General features: G+C 32.3%; 1 protein-coding gene across 3 annotated transcripts in view; it reads left to right on the forward strand.

The window, feature by feature from the left end:
* The first annotated feature begins 2,054 nt into the window (after window positions 1–2,054).
* Window positions 2,055–19,837, forward strand: part of Gfrl (Glial cell line-derived neurotrophic family receptor-like) — a 233,255-nt gene continuing 215,472 nt past the window's right edge. For 2 of the 3 annotated variants that reach the window (XM_026630013.2, XM_026630037.2), the window contains exons 1-2: window positions 2,055–2,125; window positions 11,133–11,549. In XM_026630013.2, coding sequence (XP_026485798.2) covers window positions 11,282–11,549 — 268 coding nt within the window. In that variant the 5' untranslated portion in view covers window positions 2,055–2,125; window positions 11,133–11,281. Of the gene's footprint in view, window positions 2,126–11,089; window positions 11,550–19,837 lie in introns of all 3 variants that reach the window. The other variant, XM_026630021.2, reaches the window with a different exon arrangement.

A 19,837-nucleotide genomic window follows, 5' to 3' on the forward strand; every position in this document is an offset into this window, starting at 1 on the left:
TCGGTTAGGGTTCTCGTTTTATAACTACCGAGCCATTTCGAAATATTAAAACACATATTAATATTGGTATCTGGTGTACATTAAAATGCTGTTAATTTTATATTAAAAATACTAAACCCACACAATATAAGTAACACATTTGATGCTCAATAAAACGATCTTATCGCTAAATAGCGATCTCGTTCCGGCAACCTTAGGGTTTTGAGGTAAAGCTTATAAGTATAATATTATATAACATAACATAAATAAACATAATCAGCCTGTAAATTTCCCACTGCTGGGCTAAGGCCTCCTGTCCCGTTGAGGAGAAGGTATGGAGCATATTCCACCACGCTGCTCCAATGCGGGTTGGTGGAATACACATGTGGCAGAATTTCGTTGAAATTAGACACATGTAGGTTTCCTCACGATGTTTTCCTTCACCGCCGAGCACGAGATGAATTATAAACACAAATTAAGCACATGAAAACTCAGTGGTGCCTGCCTGGGTTTGAACCCGAAATCATCGGTTAAGATGCACGCGTTCTAACCACTGGGCCATCTCGGCTCATATTATATAACAATAATATTTAATGTATACAAATATAATAATTATTATAAGAGTAGTAACGGAGTGAGACAGATCTATAATGACGCGGCGATGAGCTTTACTTAGTTGCAGGGTTATGTGCAGGCCGGCTGGGTAGGTACCACCCACTCATCATATATTCAACCGCCAAGCAGCAAATCAAAATCGAAATATACTTTATTCAAGTAGGCTTTTACAAGCACTTTTGAATCACTTTGAAACAATCATGTACTTCTTGGTGATGGTGACCACTTACCATCAGATGGCACAATTACTCGTCTACTTAGCAATATAATAAAATCCTATATATGCGTATAATAGGTGATTTATTTTACGTAAATAGTTAATTATCATGATTTTTTATGCATTAATATCGTCTAACTACCGACCGGCAAACTTAGATATAATATATTGTGTTACGGTTTGAAGGATGAGTGAGCCAGTGTAACTACAGGCATAAGGATCATAACATCACAGTTCCTATATTTTATGTAAACTGTGTCATGTTTTCAAGTAAGATTTTTATCTTGTATCTAATGTGTATTTTCTTCAATTGCTTGCGTTTTCCAATGTTTGACTGGTGAACTAAATAAATAAATGAATATATTGTTTTTTTTTTATTTTTAGCACAATAATATGCTTTTAAAGTTATTTTATTTTGAAAATATTATTTTCGGCTTAAAAAATCTTCACTTATTTCTACTACTTAAGAATGAAGTTGAGTCGGTTACGATTGAAAAACGTGGAGGGTTTTATGTTTTTGATTTTGGAAAATGAACACTTACGCATATTTCGAAAATATTGCATCCATTTGTCAAGAGGACTGCACATCTTACATTCGACATTAATAAACGTCCCTCGGTGTTAAATTTCGATTTTTCTTATTATAAAACGATATTTAAAAAACGACCCTAAAACATACTCATAAAAGATCAAATTCAATTGGAATCTCATTCCGAGCTTAGTACTAGCTAATATGAACCGTGGAAAGCAAACAGTACATTCGAAAAACTGATGACCGATATACGAATATGACTCTTGTAGGCATAAAAATAAGAGCTATTGTATTGCACGCTTCATAACAATTATAACGTAATCGAATTCGGACATTTGTGTTCGTTGCACACATTTGAAACCTTTTCTTAGTCATCCGACAGAAATTAATTGAAAGTAGATCATATTCCGTTAAATCAGAGATCAAAATTAAATATCAGAAACGTATAACTGAAACGGTGACTTGTGAGTCTGTCGGCGTGCATTCGCTTTTCCGGCACACATACTTACGGTTGGAAAATCAGATGACGATCGTATTTAAAATGAACCTTAATCTATTGAAATAGAGTTGTAATTTGTGTGCGTATGTTATATGATATAAGTTATTTTGTATATTGCCCAGTGGCCTGGGCAGAGGGCTTAAAGGGGTGTGAGGGGTGAGGGTTGGAGCGGGGGCAGCTGAAGCCTTTCCAGGTCTACTACGTTAGTAGCACCGCGTCCGTCGTGTTGCACGCACGCATGACGCGCTATGGAACGCGCGGGCGATTTTCGATTTTTTTTAAAGTAAATTACATTTCCCTCCTTTTTTATATACTATCCTTCATGTGTAGTGGATGCATTAGCCATCGTTTGTGACTTGGACGTTGTTATCACTATGATGTAGAGAATTATATTTTTAAACCGGATTTATATGACCTAGTTATAGATGTTAAAACATAGTATATTATAACTTCTAAATATTGATAGCATTGTGTATGGACTTACAGTTCTACTCTCGATCTCGTCTATTGGTATGTGTTAACTTTAAGTTAGTAATGGATTCGGATTCTTATGTAACATGACGAGGTTACTCATTTTAAATTTGGATTAGATAATTCCTCTTTAACATTGATAGCTATATGCACTTATTTCTACTTTTAGTTAATTAACAAAAAAATCTCATAAACGTATATAAAATTTCTGAGCTACAAAGTATAAAGTATAAAAAAAAAAACCAACTAATCTATAAGTATTTAAATTATCAAAAAATCATTCGGAAAGTTTTAAATATAGAAAAGATAATAGAGTCACCGTGTGAAATTTTAAATATAGAACTCTAACGTGCAAAAAGCGCGGGAATGCACGGCGGGAACGATACAGACTACGTATTAAAATTTTATTAACAGCTTAAACTGGCTGTAATCTAAGGGCCCTTATATTATGAAGCGGATCGGAAATTAAAATATCAATTTATTTCATGAGATTGATTGGATTTGATTGGCACAGATAACATAATATTAATGATATTTTTTAAGATGATTGAGTTTCCTATAAAAGTAATTTGTTTGGTTGTCATATAATTAAATAACTTTATCAATAATCAATCGACATTTATTTATTTCTTAAATCGATTAGACTAAATGTGACATGAAATAATCTCAATAAAACAACTTCACCAAATGTACATTTTGGCAAAGTTATTTTACGAACTAAAATACTTACATATTTTTTTGAAACAGTAAAATCCTGTGAATTAATTAAATAGAATTTTCATATTTAAAAATAAGACACAGTAATATACGCAACTATATAGTATTTAAATGGGAATAGTCAAACTGAGGAATATACTACCCGTCACATGGCATGCGATGTTTTTAGGATACCTCGCTGAAAGGGAACCGTATTACTATTATCCCAAGCGTCTATCCGACTGTCTATCACAAGACTGTATCTATAGAACCATGATGATATTTTAAACAATACTATGACAGATAATATTAAAAAGAAATAGAACAAGGCCAAGAAATCGATTTTCAATACAAGCTTTAAATTTCGTCTATTTACAGTATAATATACCTAGGTACACAACATTATTAAAAATAATAATAATAATAAATAGTACGATAATACGATAATTTTAGCCATTGCTAGTCTTGAAAATTAAAAAAAAAACAAATATAAATGTTATGTAATATACATATTTTACGTTTGTTTTTTATTTCCATTTTAAACTTGTCGTAAATATAAGGACATATATATTAAGTCCATAAAAGCAATCGAATTCTCGTTTTATTCGAATGATTATTGATGCTGTCAAATTGAGTTTCGAATATTACACAAATAATATCAAAAAACATCACGTTCTTATTGTTATAATTTTAATCTGTGTTAAATATATATAAATAAAACAGTAAACGACGCCAACGTATGCTGATTCTAATTTGTACGAGTATATTTATATATATATCTCATTCCAATATTATCAGTCAGTTGCTAAGGAGTGGTTCGTGGATTGTACTTCTTGCTACTCTAATATATATGGACAATGATGATTATAATCAGATGGCCCATTTGCTTAAAAAAGGTAAACGGAAATTTAAAAAAAATATTGTCCCCAGACTAATTGAAGAGTAACACATTCATATATTCTCAACCAAATAAAATATTGCTATGTACAAATAATAAAAGTCACTTACTGAGTTATATAAGTAAAATTCAGTAAAACTGTATAAAAAATAGCCTGAATGTACGGTTAAATAAAAACTTAACAATGCTTAATACCTATCAAATCAAGAGGGATACTCTCTATTTACAATCCATTCCGAAAAATAAAAACATAATAATAAAGAACCAAAAAAATAACGATGAACTCACACGGAATTATATTAAAAACAATTTACAAACGAGCCGAGAGCCTTCTCTTTACTTTAAGTCAGTTAAAAAAACAATTGTAACGAAAGCGAAACTAGAAACAATTACCTCTTTAAAGAAAATATTTCTTACGTTTTCAACTTTAACGATTTGTCAGAAAATCCTTATGTTAAAAGAAAACTTTGGCTTATGAAAAATGATGGTACATTGTGTGCCGCCTTTTCTTTGCAGGTTAAATTGCTCGTCCAAGGTTACGGAATTTCGATGTATAGTATATACAACATAACTTGATTTATGTGTTCGATAATTTATTCAACGTCTGTACACGTTCATAAAGCTTGATTTGCCCATATTTATATATAAAAATGTACCACAAGAATTGAGCTAAGATTATTAATTTCGTATATTTTATATACAGTATGTTTATTTTGAAAAAAAAAAAATGCTTGCACGAAAAATATATTTAATAGTAACATTGTGTTTTTCGGATGATTACATCACACGAACTGTTCCAAGTATTCCTTTTAAAATAATTTTATTTTAATAAATCAAATGTATTTATTATATTTTAAATTATACATACATACATACATACATACATACATACATACATACATAATACTTCTATAAAACTCATAAATGGCCGAATAGCTATGTAACAAGTTGCAGGTACGGTCTTGACCCCTTGGGCTATTGGCGTCCCCACTCCTAGTACAATCTTTAAGCTTAATTGGAGGCTTAATATAAGTAATTCCTTAGAGTGGGGAATTGCTAGTATTATTAAAAAAAATGTTAAACTAGAGTTAGGTTTAATGTACAAATATTTGTAAGTACATTATTCTTTTCGCTGCTGTTTAATCGAGCTGCTCACTACTTTATTGACTATCAAATGTCTCCTACTTAGCATATCCCCGGCATTGTGCCAAACTCAACTTAATCGGCTAATCCAGATCTGAACGGTTTGCGGATCGATTGCCACCTGACCTCTGCAAATGGTACGGTAATAAATATCAAAATAATTAGCATAGAAACTTCGCTTAGTGATGATGACATACAGAAAACCGTCAAGCAACCTTTGTGGGCAATGAAATAATTTCAATGAAATAATGTATTTTCGTTGAAAGAACTATTTGCCTTATGGCTGGGTATATATATATAATAATTTCGATAGTATATAATGCATGGATAGGTGGGCTACCCAGCCGCATGACACTAACACTCAGTTCAGGTACCTTTGCTATAATTTTTTGTACACAGATCATTAAAAAAAAACATCTTTTCATCCAGCTAAAACACTGAAATATTGACTTTTGCAACATCAATAGCCATGATAAAAAAACGTTTATGCGATTGATTTTTTTTAAAGAGTAAACACAATATTTCTTTTTTTACAAAAATAATAATTTAATACATTTTCTCGAAGGCTTTCTGAGCAAGTGCGGCAATAAAATTATAAGAAGCCATCTTCTTTTACGTTATTACTACTTGGTACTTCAAACTATTAGCAAATTAGGTTGTACTGACTATGATAAGGTTTTACATAATAACGCCCTCTTCGAGCGATTTTTATCTGCATTAGGTGCTTTAATATTTAGACTTTATCTTGCATGAAAGCTGTAGCAAGTCTACGAAATTCCGTAGACGGCTACGACGTAGCGGATTGTATTCATTTTGTTTGTTTAAGTTAAGTTAGAGCTGCTAGTGTAAAACGACTTATTCTATTTTATCTATATGATTTTTTTTTAAAGCCGTCGGATAAATTTTCTCTTTGGTTTGCAAACGATGTAGCCAGCAAGTATGCAATCGAAAATAAAGCAGAATTACTTGTAGTGGGGATTCTATTCCGTTTGTTGATGGAACAAATAAATCAGTGGGGCTAAACCTTTTTACCCACCCGTTTTTTATCAACATTTATGTTTCCAATATGTAGTAACAATCTATTCAATATAAGACATGTTTCTACTGCAGCTTTGTTTGTGTGATATTGGAAATATTTCTTTAACCTCATACATAAAAGAAATATATATATTTTTTTAATAATTATATTAATCTACTGACAACTTATACATTTAAGTTGTTAAAACTTATACGTTTATGTCGTCATAAGACCATTAGTAACAATTAGTCGATTCACATATAATTAGATACAATATGTTTTTTTTTTTAATTTAAAATATACATACATATAGGCAGAATGGCAAATGCTCATGGCATATGGTCAACACTGTTCGCAGACATTTCTGATGAAAAAATATCAACCATCCCTTACATCATCAATGCGAAACCAATCATGGAACCAAGATGTTATATCCGTTGAGATTTTTTATAGTATAGGTATGCGGACGGGCAATCGAAAGCTTGTAAACTGGCTCACCCACCATAAAGATTTATAGATTTGGACCATTAGGTCCGGAGATTACACCCCACATACAAACGAACAATATAATAAACTGTAAATAAGTTACATAATATTCGAATACAAATAGTATTCAAGTTAGGCATAATCACGTAATGATTTCATGTCAAGGCTACAAGAATATCATACGGTCTTTTAACTTTAATACCTTTTGGGAAGGCAGCCTGTCTCGCAAACTCCAGCTAAATGAAGGTAAACAGCTCATTAGCATGAAGGCATTGTTGGCCGTTTCTTTTAATGATTATAAAGGAAACTTCAAAACGTTCTGCATGTATAAGTTCTTTAAAAGAAAATTGACATTTGTTAGAGCGAGATATTTTTTAAGATATAATATATAGTATTATGTACAACCAAGTGAAAATACATAACACTGAAAGCATTAAAATCAAAATATACTTTGTTCAAGTAGACTTTTATAAGCAGTTTTTTTCAATTGTATTTTCATCATAATGATTGTCAATCACTGAAGACGTTAAAATCAAAATCAAAATATACTTTATTCAAGTAGACTTTTACAAGCAGTTTTGAATAGTCATTTTACAGAACTGTACAAGTATTAATCGTAAAGAGTCCAATAGATAACAATGTCAATTTTACCGAAAAGAACTCACAAGAAACTCAGTAGCTAATTATTCTGTTCGACTAATTTAATACATAAAACAGAACTGCATTGAACGTATGGCTACCACCGGTTCTTAATGTATATTCTACCGAGAAGAACCGGAAAGAAAATCATCTTAATTATCATTGTTTGAAGAGTTTATTAAAAACTCGCCTTTGTGCACAAGTAAACCCTGGTTAATTTATCGTCCAGAGAATCGGAGTTACGATTCAACGGGGAAATGCCGCTTAGCCATCCTGCAACCGTTAAAAATTAATACTATTTTTGCATCAATTTTAAACACTGAGCGGTTATAAAATACTTAACTAGTTATAAATATAAGTTAGCATATATTGCTTTGGTGTATATAAGATATTAGTCTGTTATATGTTAAATAATTTATATATTTTCCATATATTAATATTGACTATGAAATCATTTACGTTAAGTCAATAAAAAAATAATTACCTAATGGCTTGAAAGTTAATTTCTTATTGAAGTGAGGACTAAATAAGAAAGGGGTAGTGCGTGCTTCGACCGGAAGTCGGCCATTTTTTATTTATAGTCCAGTGCGGCGGGAAAATATCCAGGGGTCTTTCGCGTTTATTGATTTTCTTTACAATGACTTGTAGATATAAAAACTAAGCGCCTTGTGATTAAGCAGTTTAAGATTGTACTGTTCGTCACGTTCAATACAAAAGATAGCATGTTTTACTTTTTTAACATATATAAAAGTTTTGTTATATCTCGATTGGAATATAATAAGGTATCATAAAACTTATTAACATAAGAATTGATTACATTGAGTGCTTAAATATATACAAATATAAATTAAACATAGTTACTGTATAAATCTCGACCGCGTGGAATGGTGAATAAGGTGGCGGCGTAGGATATTTTAATCATTCCTTACATCATCAATGCGTCATCAACCTTGGGATCTGAGATGTTATATACCTCTGTCTGTTAAACTGATCCACTTACCCTCGAAGCTGTAAAATAATAATACTAAGTATTGCTGCTTGGCGCTAGAATATCTGATAAGCGTAATACTTACCCAGATGGACTTGCACAAAGCCCAACCAATTTTTTTTTTAATTTACATTTTTTTCTTTTTTATTAAAGTTATGTGTAATGATTTTTTTTTTATTTGTGAGAGGGTTGGCCCTGCCTTGGGACTATCTGAAGACATGTCAGATTGCCGTCTGGACAGATTATGAGAATGAGTGTGTGAATTTGTGCGCATACACGTGCTCTTCAATGTCGCCTGTAGTTCGTTTTTCTCCGTTGAGATTGACCGCTGTGATTAAAAAATAAGTTATGTTTTTTAAACATTTTATATTAATGTCACGTGATACAATACACCAGCCAGTACGTGTATGTAAATACATATTTCACCTACTTGTTGTCGTATCGATTCAAAATTTATCGATTGCAATTTCATGCTGTCTGTACCGTCGAGTTGATTCCATGACGAAACAAAATAACCCCTTGAATTTGGGCTCTCATGGTCGTATGGTTATGTTACGCAAACATAAGTAACTTTTAATATAATTGGATTATAATTTGATTGACAAATCTTTAAATTCTTAAAACAATAGTTAAACATTTCGGAAATGAAAGATTTGTAATTTTACTTTTTTTTTCTATATTATTGACAATTACTTTAAAATTACTACAGCATCACGCTGTTGAGCCTAATTGGCCAGTATCAATTACTTGCCATTTACGCAATAGATGCAATATACGCACATGTTTAGGAAACTTGTGATAAGATGACATGACAGGGAAGCGCAGAACCAACATTACTACGTGCTTTACGTTACAAAGAATATACCGAATTCTTTAAAAAAACTTTGTCCAACTCACACTGAACTAAATATTTATATGACTAAGAGTATTTTTTAAATAATTGTACACAAGCGCCTTTTCTATAATTCTGGTTCTGTTAATTGTTTCCGCTTTCAATAACGACTTTCTAGATAGTCGTTTGTTTTTTATTTATTACAACTGTTATAAAAAAATGATCAGCCTTTGTTATTAAATAAATAACATTTAAGATGTAATACAAGAAAAGCTTAAGCACTAAGTACAGTTTATACGATCTAATTAAAAAGAAATACGCCGCTCAAATGTTTAACAGAGGAATTACGAAAAAGAATAAATGAGAAAACTCCATAATTGTATGCCTTTTAATGAAATTCTACTTAAATAGGCGAAGTTTAAAAAAAAAAAAACAAAAGTAATACGCGTCGAGATCTCCACCAAAAAGTTAAATGGTATTACGAATTCAATTTCTTGAATGCTTCGTACATTAATGTCGGATAGAGAAGTTTGATTCGTATATTATTTGAAGATGAGTTTATTGTTGCCAGTAATAATAATTAATAAACTATATCGAGTAGAATATCACTGAATATCTTTAAGGCGATTGAAATTCTTCAATTGTTCAAAGCCTTAAAAGCAGAGAAAACTTTTGAAATACGGGATACTATACGAAGTAATTATGAAAAATACTTTTTAAATAATCATACAAAAATAAAAAATGTTTTTTTTTTTTTTATAATTTGTACACATACGGAACCTTACCCTCCTTTTACAATGTTTTAATAATTAAATCCTTCTAATTTTAAATATTGAAAATTAAGCAGGCGCTAAAATTTGACGTTTTTTTGTCTACTTTATATTAACGACACATTTTTACAATTAACAGTTCTTCAATACTAATTTGTCATAATTTATTTTATTATTAAACGAATATATTATATTCATTTAATGGAACTTAATATCTCTCTAGTTTTATTCATTATGCAACGTCCAAGTCACGTCGATTGTGTTTTAATTTAATTTCAATGCATATTATGTAACAGTACGGGAATTATTTACAGTGATATTAAACAATGAAATGTCATATGTTATGTTAAATTTATACATTTATTAATCAAATTATTTCATTACCTGAAGCTATTTGCAATACAAATATTTTTTTCGGTTGAATAACTTTATAATTATAATTGCAAATAACGTATACATAATATATGCTTAAAAGTAGAATTTAAAGCGCAATTGATTGATTTTAAATTAATATATTTCATATTTGAAATGTATTTTATGTTTTTCAACAATCCGCGCTATCTAAGTTGATCGGTCTGAATAATGGGAGTTACGAAACACGTTATAGTGCAAATAGAAAAGGGCATAGAGCCGAAGGAGAAGAAGCGAGCTGTTACTAGTAACATTTACTTGGTAGGACTTTGAGCTCTGGTTAAATACCATCCACTCATTAGGTATTCTACACCCAAACAGCTATACTTTATATTGTTGTCTTTCTGTTTGAAGGATGAGTGACATAGTGTAACTACAGGCACCAGTAACGTACCATAATGAACTTCTTGGTGGTGGTAACCACTTACCAATATAATAAAAATCCTATATATGCGTATATTAGGTGATTGATTTTACGTAAATAGTTAATTATAGTAATTTTTTAAGCTATACATGCTCAATCGTTTCGCAAAGCCTAACTTCCGACCGGCAAACTTAGACTGCGCGTGGTTTTATTTAGATCTACACATCAGCTGTATTACCGAAAAATACACTGATACTTTGTATTACAATATTTCCGTGTCAATGGCAAGTATATATATATATATATTTAAATATTTATTTATTAATAAAACGAATGTTAATAATAATGACATAAGATGTCGTTCTGTTAATATTAATCAATTATCGTTTCTTTAACATTTAGAAAAAAGTCTTCACTTTGTTTCAAATCTATATATTATAGTTGTGTGTATACTTACCTATATATTACTGTATGTATATATTATATGTATATAGATTACAACGACTAACTTTTAAACTATTCGCTTTTTAGTTGAGCATGTGAGTTTTATTAAATTTTATATTCGACCTAACAGTTTTAAATGAAATACGTTGAATATACAAACCGAAGCGTTCCAAGCAATAACTAAGTCAATTATGTGCGAGTATGTGTAAATAAAACTATTCATATCAAACTAGTGATAAAAAATACAACAAAATAACACCCAAGAGTTATGTTAAACAGATGACTGTAAACAATAATGGATTCGAATTGCCACAAGCGGATAATTATGAGCAGGGAGTGGGGTTGACAGGATTAAGGGTTAGAAACGTGTGGGTTATGTGTGGGTTGAGGGTCGGGTGTGTTGTGGGGGTTTTAATGTTGGGGTTTGTGGTTGTCGGAGCGAGTGAGTTCCCTGAGAGAGAATGCTGCGATCCGGTGTATCCGCCCAACACGGCGACGACGGCCGCTGCGCCGGTCACGCATCCCGTCAGCAAGGTGTCCGGACCAGGTCGGTATCAATTATTTACTTATATTCATAACTACATAAAATTTATTTATTTAATCTTTAATTTAGACTCGGTCGTGGATTGTAAGGAATATTTGTTTCAAATATAAGTAATGTATCATTTAATTAAAGTATCTTCAGCTAACAGTCAGTAAATATTTATTGAATTCATAGAGTTCACAAACAACTCTATATTTTTTTTATAAAAACGAGATACATTTTCGCTTTGAACATAACATAACTAATATTATAAATGCGAAACTTTGGACGTATGTTTGTTAGTCACGTCAGAATGTTTAAACGTATATGAGTGTCACGTCAAATTAATGTCGTCTGACACTAATAGTTTTTACGACGGTGATTTTATTTATTTTTTCACATTCTAATCATTTACACACAAATTAACACTAACACAAACTAGTCATTTAATTTCATTAGTGCTATCTTTTATTCAAATTTTTTGTGCTAGTCGGATTGAATCACGATGATGCACACATAGAAACTTAACATAATCAAAGCAATTACGGTATAAACAAATATAATGATATTGCGATCTTCTAGAAGTTTTATGGAGAAACGGGGTCACGATTACTGGTTATGTATCTTATGATGGTCTAAATTTCGATAGTTTTGTAAAATATAATTTAAATATATGAACATATTGGACTTCGAAGCGAGGCGACGTGGCATGACTCAATTATATATGTATATATAAACACTTATTAAATAAAAACGCATAAATTTAATGGACAACATACTTTACATAAAATCAGAGATCGTCCAGTGGTTGCAAACGCGTGCATCTTAACCGAGAATTGCGAGTTCAAACACACTGAATTTTTATTTACTTAATATGTGTTCACACCTGCATGTGTCTAATTTTAAATGAATTATGCTACATGTGTACAGCAAAACGCACTCGAGCAGCGTGGTAAGATTATCTCTAAATCTTCTCCTCAAATGTCTCATAGTTGGGCAAAAACCTCGCTAACGCAGTGTGGTTCTTATTGTGGATAACTTGGTCAACGACTTGCAAGTTTCTTAGGGTGTTTTCAATGAATATTAATTATAAACATCAATAAAACATAACTTCAATTGTGCTTGCCCGGATTAAATCCGCAGTCTTTGGTTAAAATTTACGTTTTTACGACTGTGCTATTTCGGCTTTACTAATTTGACGTTCACAATAGTAAAAGTAAATATATAATGTTAAGATATTATGTATTTATTTGACAAACTCTATGATATCAATACTGATATTCCCAATCGGTAAAAGATAAGGTATACCCTCATCCTTAACCATTGGGAATTTCTTCACCTTTCCAACTGTTACTACGTTTCAATTCCCTGGCAAAAAATCTATGTATTTCGGGGATCCTAAGGTTAAGCAATAAGTCATAATTTATTCCACTGACAAATATAAGTAGCTTGTACAGTTATGTTCCAAATTTAAAAGGTGAGTGAGCTAATTAAAACCAAATCATTTTAACATATTGCCTTACGATTTTCAGTATAGTTTAAATTTGTAAAAAATTTCTAATGTCCATCAGTATTGACATAATAGTTAGTGTTATGCGTGTTATTTTATTTCCAAAGAATCTAAAATTTGTTTTTTTTAATTGTAAGCATGAAAACATTCGTTAATAATAAATAAATAAATAAATATTGGACAACATCACATACATTACTCTGATCCCAATGTAAGTAGCTAAAGCACTTGTGTTATGGAAAATCAGAAGTAACGACGGTACCACAAACGCCCAGACCAAGACAACATAGAAAACTAATGAACTTTTTCTTCATCGACTCGGCCGGGAATCGAACCCGGGGCCTCGGAGTGGCGTACCCATGAAAACCGGTGTACACAATACTCGACCACGGAGGTCGTCCTCGATAATAGAACGTTCGTTTAGTCTTGATCTTTTATCATGGTGTTTTAAATTCATTAGAATCTCCGTGTCATCAGTACGTAGCGTGACAAAGTATTCACCTAATTAATCGTTTTTCGCACTACTAAATTAAAAGAAAAAACTGTCATAAATGTCAAAATAATTATTTTAAATGTTATTGTTATATTACATGCCTCATACCTTAAAAGTATTAATAAAATGTATATTGTTTATATATTTACATAAAATAATAATAATGAAAATGATTTCGTGTTTTACACGACATAATTGTAAATAATAAATTCTATGACGTCATTAGAACTGCCGTTGAGTGTGATTGAAGGAAATATTCCTATGTATATGTATATACATATATCATACATTCACTTTAATTAAAGAAAACATTCGTTATTGTATAAACTATTTAGTTTGAATAAATATATGTTGGAATAGGATCAGAGATCAGAAGTAAAACGCAACCAATATAATTATAATCGCTTTATTATAATTTCAATAAATTAACAAAGTAAGGGCGGTGTTACACAGACAAAGCAATACCTATACTTAGTATCGACTAAGGGCAGTGAGGGAGGTGGTGACTACACTGAGACAGTGGTACGTGCACCGAGACGCAATCGTTAGAAATGCGTGCCGATACCCTTTGTATCTGGATTGAGTATTGCTGTTGGCCCTACTGGCCTTTACAGCGTCACCGAACGTTGGGGCGAGTGTTAAGACTCTGCCTTAAGGTGAACCCTTTTGGGCTCGAGAGTGACGTTCGTCCTGAGGGTCTCCTATGAGATCGCACCTCGGCTCAGAACGTAGTCGGTGGAGTGTGAATTTAAGCACTGATAGAATTTACTGACGTCACGGCCGCCTCCGTGACGTCGCTAATCTGGGTCCTCGTTTCCGCCGGCGGAAACGCTGTGAGTGTGAGTTGTGTAGTGTGCTGGTTTTCCCTACTAATGGCGCGTTTGCGATAGTGAAACTATCGTCGTTGCCGTTCAGGACGTGCATAGGTCGCCTGAGTCTGTTAGGTAGATTACCTCTTAGGGAGGTGTACTGACAGGCTTGTGCTATCAACGGATTGCTATGTTGCTTGGCTCTCTCAAAATACGCCGTGGAAAGTATTTTGAGGTGTTTCGCGATCGAATCGACGTCGAAGTCTTTGTGTAGGTCGACGTTACGGATGTACCACGGCGAGTCCGTGGCGATACGAAGAAATCGATTTTGGATGGTCTGTAATTTTTTGATCTGTGACGCTTTGATGTGGGCAAAGACAGGGCTCGCATAGGTCATGATAGGACGAATGCAGGCTTTGTATAGTGTCGTCTTATTTCTAAGAGACATTTTACTCCGCCCGCATAGTATCATATACAGTCTTCCTAGTACGAACGCTGCTTTGATTCGGACTCTGGTTATATGTGAGTTGAAGTTTCATTTCCTATCTAGAGTGACTCCAAGGTATTAGGCTTCCGATTTCCACGGTATCGGTTGGTTAATGCCGATACCCGGCGCGTCTAGTCTTTTATACTATCAGCGCCTAGTGGGGAGTCGGGGGGGGGGGGGGGATGACGTCCGGTGCACGTGCCACTAGCGCACGATGTCGCTGTCGCTGGATTTGAAATTTAACCGCCTCCGTCGTATATAATAAAATGTTATATACTTGAAACTAAATAACCTATACAAATATTTCATATTAAACTAGCTTCAGTCCGCTGTTTCATCCGCTTGTAAGATGGGCAGGCGTGTCAAATGTCAGGTAACTTGTGCGTAAAATAAATCTTTTTACATTACAAATATTTCATTCAAATCCGTTCAGCCATTTTGATTTGATTAAAAATGAAACATCCAACATACAAACATAAACATAATATTAGTGGGAATTAATGATTTATTGTTGATAATAAAAATATATGTTTTTGAAAGTACCACTTATTTTGCTAACCGTACCATTTGCTTTAAAACGGTATATATATATATACAGGGGTATTGGTAATTCGACGTATTCCCGTTAGGAGGTGATAGGGGTAACTATTTGCAATATTTGAACCCCCATATGCATAATGCAAAAGTGAACCATTTTTAGATTTTTTCAAAATAAGTCAAAAATGCAACTTCAACAATTTATTTAAAAAAAAATTATCAATAAAAATCTATTTTTTATATATGAATAAACACTGGTTATTTGTCAATATTAAGACAATAATTATCCGTCCAAATAACATTTTTTTTCGTTTTTAAGGCATTTTTGTGGAAAAACAATCCAAAAAAATTATTGTCTTAATATTGACAAATAACCAGTGTTTATTCGTTTTTATAAATCAGATGAAAAAAATAAAAAATTGTTGAAGTTGCATTTTTTACTTATTTTGAAAAAATCTAAAAAACGTGATCATTCAAAAATGGTTCACTTTTGCATTATGCATATGGGGGTTAAAATTATTGCAAATAGTTACCCCTATCACCTCCTAACGGGAATACGTCGAATTACCAATAACCCTGTATATACAATATTTTAAGATCGTTTTACAGTCTGCATATGAATAGCTTATCATATAGACATATAGCTGATCCAACATAGCACCAATATCGTAATAAGTATCACATATTTTATCGAATGACAATAATACCAGCTTACGTAAACATGCATCGAGGTGACCTCATGTTATGTAAGGGTTGCCAACTTTTTTTTTTACATGTATAAATTTTTAAATCATACTTTTTATGTTAAACTTCTTTGGACACGATAAGATTTGTATTGCTCACAATCTGACTGATATTCATGCATACTTAATATTTATGCAAACTTAAAAAATCGATTTGAGCCCATATGAGTTAAAAGAACTTGAAAATAATTGTGATTTTTTTTATTTTATAAAATTGACTATCTGTTGGTAAGTGATCGCCCTTGGTGCCGTAAGATATATTAACCGTTCCTCAAGCCTTGGGAACTAAGACCTTATGTTCGTGTGCCTGTAGTTACACTGGCTGACTCACCCTTCAAACCGAAACACAACAATATTGATTATTACTGTAGAATATCTCATAAGTAAGTGGTACACACAAATCACATAACCCTAACACTTGAATCGATAAGAGTTCGATTTTAGAAATTGATATTATAATTAATAATAATTGCTTCCTGTTTTATTCATTTCACATTAATAAACCAGGAAGCAATAAAAGATACCAGAGCGAAAAACTAAATCATTTGATTAAAAGTTACTTTTAAAAGAAATATTTCATATAGGCGCGCATTGGGAGTGGGTACCTACTTATATGCCTTGGCGGCAAATGACTTTTATGATGTCATGCCCTCTCTCCGCCGCGGCCTCCACTCTCTACTTCCTCACGAGAGTGTGGCGCGTACATATTATATAACAATAATATTTTTTTTTCCAAACTATATACTTATTTATTTACTCCATATTTATTTATAGTATATTTTTATTATAATAAATGCTTTGTACATCTAGTTGGCGTCCGATGACTGCCATTTTTTTTCTTACAAACAATTTAAAGTTTTTTTTTTTTAAATAATTGGCAACCCTATCTGACTTTTGACGTTTCAAAAACAGTACGGCTATAAATATAGCTTTAAAACAAAATGATATTAAACCTATTGCTTCATTGTGTTTATTTAATGAAAGTGTTTAATGTATTTATACGTAGGTATTTGCTGTCGAGATCCGGCTTTGTATAGGTAGTTATAATAATTATTGAAAACTTCAATTACGAAGTATTTTATATTAAATAGGGTTGTAAAGATTTGAATTTCAATTGTCTATAGACGTTAGCTATTTTTTTAATCTAATCCAATTTTATAAAGGCAAAAGTAACTCTGTCTCTCTGTCTGTTGCTTTTTCACGGTCAAACCACTGTGCCGAATTTTATGCAATTTAGTATAAAGCAAGCTTGAACTCCATGAAAGGACAAGGGCTACTTTTTATGCTGCCAACGACGACTAGTTTACAATAATTAATTTTGCCAAAAACATTTCTGCCTTTAATTGAAAATTGCGTCTAACGCAATGACGCAATTCAGCCACTTTGAATTCAGAGCATCCGTTAAACTGTAACTTACTTATAAACTCTGTTTAGCGGGTGTTTCGCTAAACAATCATCTCTCCCTTTCAGTCATCATTGATTTGACATTTGAAAGAAGAAGACAGAGCATTTTTGACAAATCAGCCTGTCAGTAAAATTTATATGTAAAGCTGTAAAAGTTTAAACAATTCAAATTTCGAATCATTGTATCTCATTTAATATAATTAATCCGAATATTAATATACAATTCGTCACTCAACGTCTGTGTTAAACGTGCCTACGTGTGGAGGTTTATTAATATAGCGCGGCGATGATAGTTTTGACCTATTTCATACTAGCTGGTGCCCGCGACTCCGTTCGCGTAACTTCAAGTCTCAAGAGGGGTATTATATGATTGAAATATCTGTGTATCTTTGCGTCTGCCGTGGCATTGTTCCCAAATAGATCGACAGATTATGAGTGCTTTGCTGTCGATATATCTCGAATCAAACCACAAACAAACGTTTTAAATTTATCATGTAATGTTGTAATATTAAAAAGTTAGGATGTATTTGTCTAACTGTGTAATGTATATAACACGATATTACACGTAGTGCCGTCGGATATTAAAGCATAGATTTTTTTGGAGTTGCGAACACGTGACAGAACCGTATAAAGCTGGCACTGGAAAATAGACTCGCTTAAAAGTAAACGAAAACCTGTTTGGAATGAGAAGGAACCGGGGTTTAAACTTAAAATCATCTGCACCGTACCTATTCATATTTATATTTCCCAGGTTCCATAACATCCCGATTTTAATAAAACAAATGCTATGTAACCCCAAGGCAACTACAGTATATCAGGGAAAGCCGCATCCAAATCGGTTAAGCCAAGTAGATACCCCCAGTAATATTTTTTCTCAAATATCTTCCATGTGCGGACTTCGATCAGTTACGATTTTATTATATGCATACATTTAATTTATTTACTTCTTAGATTATGTATAAAATCGACGTTGATTAGATGTTCAGATAAATATTGATCTGTCTCTTTCTCTCATCCTCGATTGACATTTAAAAAAAAGAAGACGAACTATTGTTTAAATAATCAACCCCTAAACAACATGTACAGATACTTGTGTGTATGCATTATCGAACGACTATTTACTTGAAAGAATTCTTTGAAAGTTTTATTATAATAAAGTAGATTTTGTTTGTAATAAATATATGGTTTTATTTTTGAATCGATCACGAGAGGAGTCATAAACACAAATTAGGCGGGAAAAAAAGCACGACCTTACTTATAAAATTTGTTTAACAGGTATTTAATTAAAAACTCTTTTTTGGCTCGTTTTATTCTACTTAATTTGACATTTGATACTATAAGACAGCAGAGTTTAACAAATCAATCCCTAAACAAAGTGTATAGGGTAATACGTCAGTATCTGAGCCGAGATGGCCCAGTGGTGCATCTTAACCGTTGATTTCGGGTTCAAACCCAGGCAAGCGCCACTGAATTTTCATGTGCTTAATTTGTGTTTATAATTCATCTCGTGCTCGGCGGTGAAGGAAAACATCGTGAGGAAACCTGCATGTGTCTAATTTCTGCCACGTGTGTATTCCACCAACCCGCATTGGAGCAGCGTGGTGGAATATGCTCCAAACCTTATCTTCAAAGGGAGAGGAGGCCTTAGCCCAGCAGTAGGAAATTTACAGGCTGTTAAAGTAATACGTCAGTGTTGAACTCACAATATTTAAATAAATTACACGTGTTCCAGACAAAGTATGAATATGTGCAGTCATAGTTCCGTATGTTCAGCTTTAAAAGAAGAAGTTACACGAATTGGTTGCTACTATTTGTGACTGTATTTGCTTTGATTTATCTAAATTATTAAAAACTAAGCTTTACTAATAGGGTTAGGGAAAATTTAGATGAACAATACTATCAAAAACGTTACGAAAAACTTCGAAATTGATGATTATTGAAATAGTTTATAATTAAAGAAAAATAAATACAAACATACAATTTAGATAGTAAAATATATGAGAAAGATACGTATATGTTACTTCTTATTAAATTAACATATATAATACGCGCCACGCACAGATTAGGGAGTAAAAAGCGGCTTCGATCTTACCCCCAAGGCGCGCAAAAGACACATTAAAAAATAATCAACATTCAATATAGTTCATCAAATCATTCAATCAAATGGATAAATTCATAAAGAATCTTACTAAGCTACATTTATTGGAATATTCCTTTCGTAAATTCGTCTTTAATCCGTAAATCGGAATTGACACACGTCTGACATATGTATTTAAATCGGGACCAATCGTCTTTCTGATTTCACTCATACGTTGATTTCTGCTATCAA

This window comes from Vanessa tameamea, chromosome 26 (assembly GCF_037043105.1).
Source record: "Vanessa tameamea isolate UH-Manoa-2023 chromosome 26, ilVanTame1 primary haplotype, whole genome shotgun sequence".
Classification (NCBI taxonomy): domain Eukaryota; kingdom Metazoa; phylum Arthropoda; class Insecta; order Lepidoptera; family Nymphalidae; genus Vanessa; species Vanessa tameamea.